The following is a 13,618-nucleotide window of genomic DNA, read 5'->3' on the forward strand; positions in this document are numbered from 1 at the left end:
AACTACAGGAGATGCATTAATGAGTGGTACCGGAGCCCCTGTAATTAACCTGTGAGAAACGTTAGATGGCGCTGCGGAAAGAAAAGTTCGGAAGAAACGCGACTGCTCATGTGTATGAATGGGTAAGCATAAGAGTTTACGGGTGACGTCATTTCTGGTGAGGTTCTTGGTATTTAAAATCTGTCTCTGTGTAGTGTACTGTGTGGGCGTCCCAGCGTACTCCACGTAGGCTCCATGCTACACGCGGTGCCTGAGAGCCGTATACATCGAAACTCGGTTTGAACGCATGCAATTTGGCATGCTTATGTCGTTGGTTCGAAGCCGTTTCGCAAGCTATTCTTGAATCTGACTAGAGCAAGCCTTTTATGTGCAACGAGAAATTGTATGAACATGCCCGTAATCCTGTCCGAAAGACGGTTGCGTCACAATCTCAATAGGAAGTCCGGACAACTGGCGCCTCGTGGAGGTCTGTCAGTGGTATAGTACTATAGATGAGCGAAACGTATAGAAGAGGGGAAGGAGGGAGTAGCGCTGCTCACGGCCCTACGGAAAAGGCCGGCTAGGGGCTCTCGTATCTGCGGTGGAGGCTCTTTGCCGCCGGTGTATGTTGATCTGTTCTGCATGCCGTCATTGCAATCGCCGCTGCTTCAGTGGCGAACGACGGCAATTGCAGCGCGCGCCTCCCTCTCTCTCTTCTTTCTTTCTGTTTTTCTCTCATCATTTCAATTCTGCTCTGTCCGCATGAGAAATCGGTGTTGGCTAAGCTAGAGCCAGTTGACATTGAGCCCGAGTCCTTTTCGGCGCAGTGCAAATTTTGTGGCCAGAAGACAAACTTATACCATATGGTATGGGCTTGTCAAAAAAATACCAGTATTGCCACAATAAATCAGCCAACGTGGGAAGGCTGGGAGGCGGCCCTGTCCAGCTCGGACCTCAAGGAACAACGAGCCCTCGTCGAAAGAGCACTGACAGCGGCTTTTACCAATGGTGTCCCGGACTAGGGACTCGATCAGCCTTCCCATAATCTAAGCGAATATGGCTTTCAATAAACGTTTTCATCATCATCATCATCATATCAATCTTTCGAGCACGAACGCCGCCGGCTTTTTGCGCAATACAAGTTATGCATTCGCATATAAATTACGCGAATTAGAGGTGCCGTATCTCTGAACGTTTCAAAGTAACTGTCAGCGGGGTCCGACGACCTTCATGTTTAGGGTTGCTTCACTATGCAGGCCAGCACAACTCGGGTCCTCTACAGAGAAGGAAAAAGAAAAAATTTGTTCGCGTGCGTGAGTAAAGCTCGCGGTCTCGTGCTTTCGTGAGAAGGAAGAAAGCACGGTCCTTACAGGCTGCATTTCCCAGCTCCGCTAGGAAAAGAGATATTATTGCTGTTCTTGCTTTTGTTGTGGCCATTCAGGGTCCCAAGTGGCTCCCGGCAGTGGAAGGCGGAGGTCTAGGCACCGGGCCGCCTCCAAGCCCAACGATGGCGCTCCTACAGCGCCGCCCGAAAGCCAGCAGCTACCAGCAGCCTGCGGAACCATGTCCGGCAGCGTCGGTGCGTCGCCACCGACCTTGCGGTCCATACTGGTCGACTCGTCGCGAAGAAAGACGGAGCGTGTCGCCAGTGGCGGCGACGAATTGTCTTCCAGCGTAAGTGTCTCGTCCGTGGCCATTGACCCTGCAAGGGCTCAGTATTTAACGCTATCCCCTCTCAGCGGTCATACTGTGCAGAAGCATGGGCTGCACTACGCAGCTCACGCCTTTTGTTCAGGTCTCGCAAAGGAACTTGAACGTAGAATACAGATTCTTCATGCGCAATCACCATTCCTTGTGCACGATGTGCCCTATACTAGTTTCCTCTTACGGTTAGAATTAGCATTCGCGCAGAGCCCTCTAGTGGTTTACTTCATCGTAGACCATAATTCTAGATGGGAGAAAAGCTACCGCGACTAAACTCCTACATTCTGTCTTTAAAGGCCTTATCAACATGGCACAAGCTACACAAGGGGCTAAAACGGCACATTCTTGAGATACGCGCTTTCCGTAGGCCATGCACTCCTCAGAGTGCAGGAAGTGGAGGATATCTCGTTTTAGCCAAGATGCGGCATAGTTAGCCCTCACTACGTAGTGGAGAGTTGCGAAGACTTACCGCGAGACTTGAATTCATGCAAGCTGAGTCTTAAGTGTATGCTTTTACCTCGGCTTGGTGTGTGTATACGTCGCAGATTCTTGAATGATCCAAGTAGGCAGACAAGAAAAATAAGAAAGTGGCTTGCAAAAGAGAACTATGTCCGAACGAATCGTTTGTAAAATTTGTAAATCATAAACCTAGACAGGATGCGTATAGACCTAACTCATGTGACGTCAATTGAATGTTGCGCCCATGTTGGCAACTACGGGGCGCAACAAGAAGGCAGCCTCGTCTGGTCACGCCCGCTCGAGCGAAATGATCATGTTGCCTGACAAATCCGGTAATGACCCTCGCTGCAAGGCTTTACAGGAGAGACTAATGCCAGTAGCCATCCACGCCTTTTAGCGATGCAAGAATGTGTTTCCTCCCCCATTTTTTTTGTGAAGTTTTCCTGGGCACAGCTCTCAGTTTGAGTTTGTAATCTCGGAACGCTGGCGCCTGGCGGAGTCACCACGCACGAAACCTTCTGCCGCCAGGTTATCGGATCATTTTTACCCAGGGACGCAAGGACTTTCTTTTGAACACATAACGCAAAAAGTTCGCGTTTGACGAACTCGTGTTCCGGGGAACATTTGTTATATCGAACTGTGCACCATACTGCCACATGGGGCGCTTTTGCTAGCGGCCTCCTTCAGCCACTTTCCGCGCCATTTGAGACTGGTCGACTGATTGATATTGAAACCTCATAACGAAGTGAACGTGGGGTGCGTTTGAGGCTGGCCCTCGGTATTTCCGCACTGCTTGTTTCTACCAATCGCTCTAGAGCAGTGAATCCACGCCTAAAGCAAAAGGCGCCCCTGTGTGTTGCGATGTCAGTGCATATTCTAAACTAATTCAGACCACTACGGCTTCCATCGTAGCCTGAGTCGTTTCGAGATTTTGATTCTCATATGCCATACCACATTCACAACATGGCAGACCTCGCTCGGCTTTCTTCTCTGCCGGTGGCGTTGCCGAATAATAATAATAATAATAATAATAATAATAATAATAATAATAATAATAATAATAATAATAATAATAATAATAATAATAATAATAATTGGTTCACAGTAAAGGAAAGGAGCAGTATCTGTTTCGCTCGGTCTGTGGACAGCTGACCCTCGGCGTTATTGAAGATTGGTTTATAGGGAGTAAGGTGGGAGTGAAAACAGAGAGAGATACAGATGCGTAGTGGAGGGCCACAGATTAATTTCGACCACGTTGGAATTTTTATAATGCACTGAAATCGCGCAGCACACGGACGCCTCACCGTTTAGCCTCCATTGAAACGCCGCCGCCAGAGGTCGGAATAGCACCAAGGAACTGTTTTTTTTTTTTATTAGCTGGGGCCCCAATCTGGTGTCCACCCATTACAAAGGGACTAGCTAACACTAATCATCATCATCATCACTGCGGCACAGAAGTCGGGCATCTTAACCACTTCACCACAGTGGTGGGGGCAAGCAGAAACAAGCCGCATCATAATTTGAACAAAATCTTATCTTTACTGATGATTGTGGTATTGACCATCTTATGATAGGCAGAGGGTATTTTCCCTTGCTGGACCTCATTCATGCATATTATACGGTAGTAGATGAACGAGTTGCGTGAGAGACCACCCTACATGTATACAAGCATGCCTTAAAAACACGCCTGTTTGGTCTAAGGGTGCCGGGCCTGGCTCGGGATCCAGTAGTCCCGGGGGCTTCAGTGGTTGCGGACCTTGGGTATTCTACTACAATTCATCCCTCGAGGTCAAAATAAGCTTTTACTTGTTTTGAGACATCGCGCCTACTCAAATTTCCGGTGCTCGTTTGGTGCAGTCTCGGCCTCCCATCACGCCCTCGTCGAGAATGCGGAACAGCACAGCCAGCAATTCGGGCTCCAGAGTGCGCACCGCTTTCGTCTTCAGCTGCATCATCATCATTCTGCTGCTGCTGCTCGCCATGTTACTTTTTCCGGGAGGGGTTCCGCCGCGCCATCACATCCCTTGCTGGGCAGAGCCCTGCCGCGCCTACGCCCGCTCCCTGGCGGCCTCCATCAACTCCTCGCGGGACCCGTGCGACGACTTTTACCACTACGTGTGCGACCGATGGCAGCCACAGTTCGGGGGGCGCTCCGTCCTCGAAGACTCCGCGCTCGCATTCCAGAAGAGCGTTCGTGAACGCGCCGCCAGAGCTGCTCCCCAGCGAAAGTCGCAGGGGGGCTACGCGAAAGCGGTCATGCTTTACAAAAGCTGCCTGGTCGGAAAACCTTCAGGCGTCGCTGACTTCAAACAGTTCCTCCGTGACCGACAGCTGCCTTGGCCAAATGTGAACACGCGCGTCAGCTTCCTGGACGTTGCTCTCGATCTGTCCTTCAATTGGCACTTCCCCGTCCTCTTCTACGTGTATTTCCTCTCTGCTCCTCCGTACTTGCATCAGGGCCGCGACAAAAACTTGCCCTCGGCCCAGAGGCTTGTCTTCACCGACAGCTTTCTGGGACTAGGGCCGCGCGCCCTTTTGGAGGAACGCAAACTTCGCGTGAACAACACTGCGCACATCTGCAACTTGCGCGATGCCCTTAAGGAGAGCACCGATCTGGAATCGCGCACCAACTTCTGCGAGTACCTGGACGAGTTGGAACAAAGAATCCTTGGTTCCCTGATAAGCGACGAGACTCGAGAGGATAAGCACGAGTCCTGGACGCAATATGAAACCCTGGAGAGCTTCGCAAGTGGTGTGACAACATCCGTTTCCGGGGAGCGCTGGGTCACGCTCATCAAAAAACATTCGAATGACTCACAAAACGTGAGTCTGGCCACACCTGTGGAAGTCCGCAACAGGCCACACATGCGCCGCTTGGACAGCGTCCTCAACGCGACAGACTCGACGTCACTGCTTGAGTTAGCGGGCCTATGCGTGGTTCAAGGTTTGGGCCGCTTCGCCAGCCAACAGCTAGCCTCTCTTATCTATAGCGATGTGTCCAACCCCGCTCTACACCACTCCAACCTGTGTTACAGGCTCGTCGATCAGGTGATGCCTCACCTCTTGTCCTCTAGTGACGTAGCGAGTTTACTCAGTAATAAGAGAATCGAGAAGGCCAACGAAGTGTACGCCGTGGTGCAGTCGTCCATCGGAAAATTCATCCGGAAAGCGGGATGGCTGAATGAGGACGAGCTTCAGTCGGCGTTCAAGGCTGTGAACTTAACCCGTCTAAACTACGAAGCGATGTTGACCAGCGAAGCCCAAGACAAGTCGTACACCGATGGCGCTCGCCTGCCGGATTTCAGTGAAGACTTCCTGATTAATTGGAGCATAATCCCTTCGAAATACTGGCAAGAGATCCACCGCAGTCTTATGCCGCAAACATCGCCCTTCGCCCTCGATGGCAAACGTCCGTGGTCTTTTCGAGACTGGACGGCTGCGCGCTGGGCAGACGTGTGGCGACAGCACGATGCTTCGCCGTTCGCGCCCTACCCTGTCACTCTCCCCAACCTGTACATGCTGGAGTCCGTGTTTCCATCAGACGCCTACGAGAGCGTCAATTACGGCGTTGTAGGATCGCTCCTTGCACGCCAGCTTTTAACAGCATCCATCTCGTCGTCGACTGGACGCAGAAAGAACCGCGTATGGACGGCAGCGACTGTCAGCGAGAAGAACGAGAGTTGGCAATGCATTCAAAGGGCATTTTATCACAAGGCGCCGCAAAGCACCGTGTCCATCGAGGAGACCAGTTATTCGACGGCCAAATTTGTGGCAGTTGCATCGCTGAAGCCGTTATACGACGCACTGTTGAATAGTGCGGGCTACCCGGACTGGAGTACCGGTTTCGAGCAGTACACCGCTAAGCAGCTGTTCTTTCTGGCGCTCTGCTTTCAGAGTTGCGGCCTGCGTGAGAACCGAACAGACAACCAAGATGAGCCAAGCCGAGCCTCCTGGTGCAACGTTCCGCTAAGCCTGTTCGACGACTTCAGAGAGGCCTTCGAGTGCTCTGCTGGGAAAAACATGAGCGCGAACGAACGATGTGCAGTGTGGTTGCGTTAGAGGCGTTCAAAGCTATATTCTCGTTGCCGGCGTGTGTTTGCGCCGCTTTGACTTTGCTAACCGGTTTCCGCATTTTTTTTCTAAGCCAACCGTTGTTCATACCGTGCGTGAAATCGGCACTGTGGTGCGCAATTTTGTTATGGCTTCTCAATCTGTGACAACTAGTGGTTCAGGGCCCGCATGTTTTGTGCTAAGTGTTTTACCGTATCTTCCTGACATGTAACTAGAAGCATTTTTTTCTGCCGACAAATTGTGTACTTGCGAATCCATTTACCTGTCTCCCGCATTCGCGTATATGCAAGCAGAATTTCTTAATAGTGCTTTTCTCTTTGACCGATGGAAACAATTCAAATGTATACCCATACATGATCTAAGCGCTATCTGTTATTTAGAAGGATTTATACGCCATGTATTGTCCGCAAAGGAATGTCTGGGCCCAGAAAATGCTTAGCGAACGTTAGTGTGATACCTGCTCATTTCCAACGAACCGCCGTCTTGTTTCCCGGATTCCGCATGTGGATTTCAATCGGGAGTAATAGATTCAAAATGCTCTTACGTAGAGATATGGGAAGCGATGTGTGTCACGCTTTTCGAAGATCGCCGTTCATGTTGTAGCATGATCCCCAGTACAGTGTGCCATTAGGTTTAGACAGTGCGATAAGCAGCCTCCGGTGCTATTTCACACTCCACGGGACTACGAAACTGAACGTGGTTTGCACATGCTTGTGTGTGTCGACTGCAATTTTGTTTTCAACCTTCAACAAATATAACTATCTGCTGCTATTGCCTCTATGCCGTTAAACAGAGTTTCTATTTGCTCTTGGCTTCAAGCCGTCAAGTGAGAGAGTTCGCACTGGAAAGACAGCGTACAGAAAACAATGGAAATCATCAATTTTCGTGCACCGTTGCAAAGTTGGTCACGTGCGAATAGCTATGATACCTCATTCGTAGGCTTCCGCCCAGCAGGTGAGGGGAACATTACATAAATTGTTGTTAGAAGGTCGCAACAGTATTGAGACTTCATTAGGACATACATACATACATACATACATACATACATACATACATACATACATACATACATACATACATACATACATACATACATACATACATACATACATACATACATACATACATACATACATACATACATACATACATACATACATACATACATACATACATACCGTAGTGAAAACATTTGAGGCAATAACCACATTTTCTCGCACAATCTCAGACAAACAGCATAAAAATCGCATGCAAATGTTAGAATCTGTTAATTACATTATATTTTTGGCACCGTATGAGATTATATGAAACTTGTCGTTTTTCAGTATCTATGTCAATAAGGTAGGTCAATGACGTTGAAAAGAAAGTTTAGGTTGAGATGGAAACAGAACTAGACATATTTGGATCCCGAGTCTTCTTACGCCAGAGTCGCATGGGTATACTACCTTGAGTAACTGATTGTAAAATGGATAGCGGAGGCTTTAAGGCAACGATCGCGCTAAGGGTGGGTAGACCGAGCATGCCTTCAAGAGTGAGTATCCAGGGTAGAACGTGAGAAAAAAAAAATGGCTACACTATGAAAGAGCATTGAACAAGGGTACAGGGAGAGCCACAGTTCGAAAGCTGACTGGGCCACTTTGTGTGAGTGCCAATGGTACTAATGATTTGCAGTGCTTGGAGATAGACAAATATTGTAGCGAAAGCTACACTATACGCAAACCTTGAGCATTTCGCCGGCGCCTGAAAGACCGCCAACTCGGACTTCTTTCATGTGGGAGGGTGACATTAGAACCAGCGTGCCATGGCATTTGAATTCACGTTGCTCCTATGCCACGCAGGCATGTTCATACGGCTTGGTTATAGCGGGGCTTTATATGTCGACTGGTAGCCTACGCTATCGCGTCATAACATTAAAGGCGGAGCATAAGTGCATAAGTAGGAACCATAATTTTGAGGCCCAAGACACATTGAGTATTTCGCCGGTGCCTGAAAGAGCGTACGGTTTCCTAGCAAACGGTTTGGACGCTGTAGTAGAGGAACAATGACAAGAAAAAAAAAAGAAAGCGCTAGTGATAACAACTCTGTACTTGCCACCCTGGTAGAGACGAATGACAACAGCCAGTTGCTATAAGACAGAAGGTTCGTTCGAACGTTGTGATGGCGGTGTGCCCCGAAGTTCGGCCTAGAGACGTTGTCGTACCGGTAGGAGACTACACCGGAATGAGAATGATGAGAATGATGAACAAGAAGCAATGGGTGCTGATACGGGAAGTGAGTCGCCGTGTGACAGACCGAGAAGCGAAGCCGTTTCAAATTTAGCTATAATTTCGCGATGCCTTAAAAAGAGCGGCAGTGCGCATATTTTCGCCACAGGTGCGCCTAGTGTTCCGGCGCTTGCTGCGCTCGCTACAGAGAAGGAGGAGGGTAGCATCATCCCAGTAGGTGCGCGCGCCGCCGCGAATAGCTGGCCGAGTGGAGCAGGAATGGGTCTTCGGGCATCGCATGCTCACGGCATAAAATTCTTCTTAGAACACGGTGAACTTTGATACGTTGAATGGAACGCTGGTTGTGTTCGAAGCAACGCTCGGTCACCCACAACAAAAGCTTTCGCTCCACATTCGGTTCAGCAGCGTTAAACCCCGCAATTTTTCGCTTGAACTATAAATTAGTAAAAGGAACATTTTCATATTTGTTCATCATGCGATAACATGACTAAGAGTTGAAATTTCAACGCGTGGGAACACAGTAACGTACCATATTCTACAGGAAGTGTAATAAATTTGCTTCTTCAATGTCCGTTGTAGCACATTTCCTGAACAATGTTGCATATTTAGAGTAGTATTGCATATTTACAAATTTTACCGGTACGTCATGCAGACAGCAATCGAGTGACGACACAACTCCTCCTTTTCCAAAGCGACATCTTCAAAGCCAAGTTCTCAGTGTCTGCCTTTGTGTCTCAGTGTCTTTGTGAACGATGAACAAGTAATTTTACGAACTCATATTAGGGCACCATGTATAAGCAATACGGAATAGCTGAATTGGTGAGTGCGGTCTTGGTACACTTTTTTTTCGCTACATTGAAAAATGGACTGCTTTATAACGTAGAGTAAATTACACGTCTTGAATAACTCCCCATAAAGACGGTCACAAAATTCAGGAAGGAGAGTATACGACCTTTAATTGTACCCAGCGGAAGAAGGAGCTGCGCCCCTCCGTCATTTGAAACGGATGGCGCGGGTGGCCCTGCCTCAGGCCGGCAGACGTTGTTGGCCGGTGGCGTCTCAGGACAGCTGGACGACGGCTTGCTGGCGCCCAAGGCCCGAGCAGCAAAACAGCCTCCCACTGTTTCCTTACGCCTACTATGATTCCTGCAAGACTTTCCCGTGTGAGCACGGCTCTTTGTCCAGCACAATGTGCTTTTTTTTTTATTATTCCAATTTATTATTGTATTTGAATGTCGCGCAGTCTGCGGCCACCGCGCTACGGTACCTGCTCGTTAGTTTTAGGTCTGCCTTGGGCTGTTCCATGCTTTGGGAGAATTTCGCTCTTTTGTAGACTGAGGGGAAAATACTTGGGCCATAGGACGGGTTCTCTTGTTTGTTTCATTTTGCATTTTCCAGCAACTGGCTGCTGCACATCTTCGATTTTGCCAAAGGCACCCAATCCGTGCCATCTTCGCTGCTGAGGTAAACATAAAAATAACTAAACAGCATACTTTGCTACGCACGTGCAATGAATGATCTACGGCGCCTTTATCAAACGTCATGTACGTGCAGCATGCATGGCAGAGGCCTAGAAACGCCTATTTTGCTCACTTTAAGACAAGTGCATACTTCTAAATCAGGATTTGCGTAAAAAAACACCCGGAGCTTAAACTTACTTTTCGCGACGAACAAGGCGAATCCTACGCTGCCGTCGCTCCGTCTCCCAATGCCGCGTTTGGAAGCCGTAAAATTTTGTTTCATATCAGGCGAATTCAGGTAAGTGTTGCTGCAGCCTACAACACATCAGTGTGTCCGGCTGTTTTTCTGCGGTATTTGTGGTCGAGAAATAGACGCAGAGCTAATTCGTGATGACCACGCTGCAATATATATAAACCGTGGTGATTACGCGCACAGCAGGGCACAGCATTGCGGGCGCCGTCGTCTCCTCTAGCTTTCATGACAGGGGCGCGCTCACCGCCGCAAGTGGCGCGCATGTCGCTCCGGAGTTGATTTTACTAAGGTGTGAAGGGTGTGGTCTTATTGGTGAGCTGGGCTGCTCTCGTAGCACAAGAAAGTGTTTGTAGAAGAAACATTTTCACAGTATCGGTTCATCGTGTAAGTCTTCCATATGCTGTGCTGTCCAGTAACCAGGCCTGGGGTTTTTCAACACATGGAAACGCAGTAAGTTACCATACGCTACAGGAAGTGTAATAAGTTTGCTTCCTCAATGTCTGGTCTACCATGTTCCTGAACAATATTGCATCTTTAGAGCAGTATAGCATCTTTACAATTATTTTCGATACGTTGTATATAGTTCACCGATCTAATTCACTAATTCACTAATCTCCCTCTATAAACACGCTGATCTTTTTTCCTGGCTAACACGAGGTGTCACCAATGTCTCGCATCTTAATAAATAATGGCTTTCTTGCGGGAAATCTCTGAATACCCTAATTTATTAGTGCTAAGTGTTTTCTCATAGTTTTCGAAAGCATGTAATTTTTGCTATATACAGGGACATACGGCTCATTAATGCTTGTCATATTACATGCTTTCTTCACATGCTGGCAGCAGACCAGAGACGCCAATTAATTCACTTTCGATTATGCGTTTTGCATAAGTAAACACTCAACGAAGCGTCACTGCTATCTGTGCATATTTCGATGCTCAGCGGTCTGTTTCAGTTATGCTTGAGCATATTTTTATCGTCGCTAGCGAAACACTGCGTTCTTCCTTGCACTTTTGCTTTGAAGGCTTTCTTCAATCACAGAGACACACCGAAAAATCGGACGAGCTTCAGTGAGCGTTGCAAGCGGAAAAGGGATGCGATGCGCATATGTACGTATACTTGCCAGCGTACACTTCAACGGATTCATATCTTCGAGGTATTTGTGAAGCGACGTGTACCTCACCTATACAGAAGAGTTGTAACGTATATTTTGTTCATGCCTATTTAAAACGCTGGTATCCTCCGGCATGGTCATTCTGGTCGGGGTTCATCAATTTGAGATGAGATGCGGAAACACGCTGTCCGGTATCAGTTCAAAAGGGATGGGTTCGTTCGGCTTGAGCTGAACCAGCAGGACCAGTCTGTCCGGTTTGACATGTACACCGGAAATTGTCTGTCCGATATAAAAGCTCCACACCGTCCGTCCAGTTTCAGATCTATACCGAACCGACAATACCAGCAATGGTCTGCTCGGTGTTAGCTCAATACCGGACCAGCCCATCCGGATTGAGATCCATATCTGACACCAGTTCATGCTGGACAGGTTTGTCCAGTTCGAGCGTTGTACCGGTCCGGCATAAACATGTTTCAACGTCAAACAGAACTACAGGACCGGTAAAAACCAGTTTGGCGCGATACGGTATTTTTCACTAGCGTCGAGTCATGCTGTCATTATATAACGAACCATTATTGGCTTAGTCGCAATTAATCGCCTCTAATTCGTAGCACCACCCTGTCAATCGTACTTTTCCAAGTCATGATAAGTCTTCAGTCACGTTGGAGGCTCTAGTTATCATTGGTAGATTTGCCTAGTATCAGTCATCTACTCAATTTCCTATTCTGTTCACCATATGGACATACTATATCTCTCAAAGCTTTGGATGAGCGCGCACGTACGTTTTGCTTCCTTCACACCCTGGGTATTTTTTTTTTTAATTGAAAAGATTCCTGTAGTGGAGACCGCTCTGCCCACGAACGCATCAATCAGTCAACCAAACTTGGTACTGATTTTTTTTCTCACCCGCTTCATCACGACACAATAGGAGGAGAGTAAGAGAGCAAGGTCTTCAGCCGATCGTTACACCGCCACATTAGCCTGCTTGGTCTGCTAAGGCAACGAACTTAGGTAAAAAAAAAAAAATAGTTTTTACCTATGCTTAATTTTCCAAGGTGTGGAAGGTTCGCAAGAACAAAATTACAGGATAGCGCTTAAGTGAGCGAAAGTGACGAAAGGCACTTTGCAGGACTGCTTTCCCTAATTACTTCGTTATTGTCATTCATATTATCAACATCATCATCACGTTATTCAATATCGCTACTATCATCATTATGAACTAAATGAACAGTCATTGCCATCGCTTCTATCATCCACATGCTAGACAAGAATTATGATCGGTTTACCAGGAGCCCAGCGTGCAGTTGTGGCTTGCACGGTCGGCTGATGATTGGGGGGGATAGTAGTTTGATTCCCGGTGGAGGAGACAGATCAGGAGTGCGAACTTTTCCTGCGGACATTCCCTGCGAATACTTCCTGCAAACATTTTCGTAGCCAAGAAAGGCTTTCGCCTTTAAAAAGAGACCCAATACACCTAAACTTCCCAAACAATGACCGGTTATTCCGGTCAGCACTGAGAGTATGCTGGGCGGCTGAGGCAAAAAAAAAAACGCGAAAATCTAAGCCTTATTTCGCATTATTATTCAGTTAGAAAATATCCGACGTTTATCCCTGCATTAAGAGGGGCTAGTATGAATACTGCACGAATTGCTGGCCGCCCTAACTATTTGCTTTTGCCTTTACCTTTCCATCGTAACAAAGCTGGCACAAAGACACTCGAACGGTTGTATTAAGCGCGGCAACGCGAGGTGAAATTTTTATAACTGGATATAAAGTCAGCTGGCATTCCCTCGCTGCTGCCTATAGATGTGCAAAGTGTGGGCTTTTTTTTTTAACAAACAAGAAAATGAAGCTTGTAGACTGGAAGCCTGGAAATATTACATCACTTCTGTCATTTCTTTTTCTTTTTGTATTTTTTTTTTCAAATTCTTAGAGGCTAACAGTGGTTATGACACAAAAATGCGATTCACAACACGTTTGTGTATTATAAAGGAAATGAGTGAGCATAAGTCACTGGGCGTTATCTACGTATCTGACCGCATTCATTCTTATCTTCGCTTTCAACTTCACTAACTTAACTTTGAATTTAATGCTGAGGTTTTAACTTCAGAGATTATTTGCCAAATAGTAGCAGCAATAGTTTTCCTATTGCTAGTAAGGTGAAGAAATGTTTAACAGAGCCGCGTGGCTATCGGGAGTGCTTCTCGTAGATTTTTGTTGTTGTCATCGTCGACGTGATCTCTTCTTGCGACACAAATTCCCCCCCTAAAAACTACTGAATTTCCAGAAGTCGAGGAAATGGGCATCACGATGCTTTCAGTACTTTTCCTGGAATGTTTGTGGTAAAGAGGCAAA

General features: G+C 47.4%; 1 protein-coding gene across 1 annotated transcript; it reads left to right on the forward strand.

Moving 5' to 3' along the window:
- The first annotated feature begins 1,472 nt into the window (after window positions 1-1,472).
- Window positions 1,473-6,217, forward strand: LOC146208017 (neprilysin-2-like). The gene is made up of 2 exons (XM_084577915.1): window positions 1,473-1,653; window positions 4,000-6,217. Exons 1-2 carry the CDS (start codon window positions 1,543-1,545, stop codon window positions 6,199-6,201), a joined length of 2,313 nt encoding a protein of 770 aa, XP_084434041.1. The 5' UTR covers window positions 1,473-1,542; the 3' UTR covers window positions 6,202-6,217.
- Window positions 6,218-13,618: the final 7,401 nt, after the last annotated feature.

Source organism: Amblyomma maculatum, chromosome 1 (assembly GCF_055883805.1).
Source record: "Amblyomma maculatum isolate TAMU_Amacu chromosome 1, ASM5588380v1, whole genome shotgun sequence".
Lineage (NCBI taxonomy): Eukaryota > Metazoa > Arthropoda > Arachnida > Ixodida > Ixodidae > Amblyomma > Amblyomma maculatum.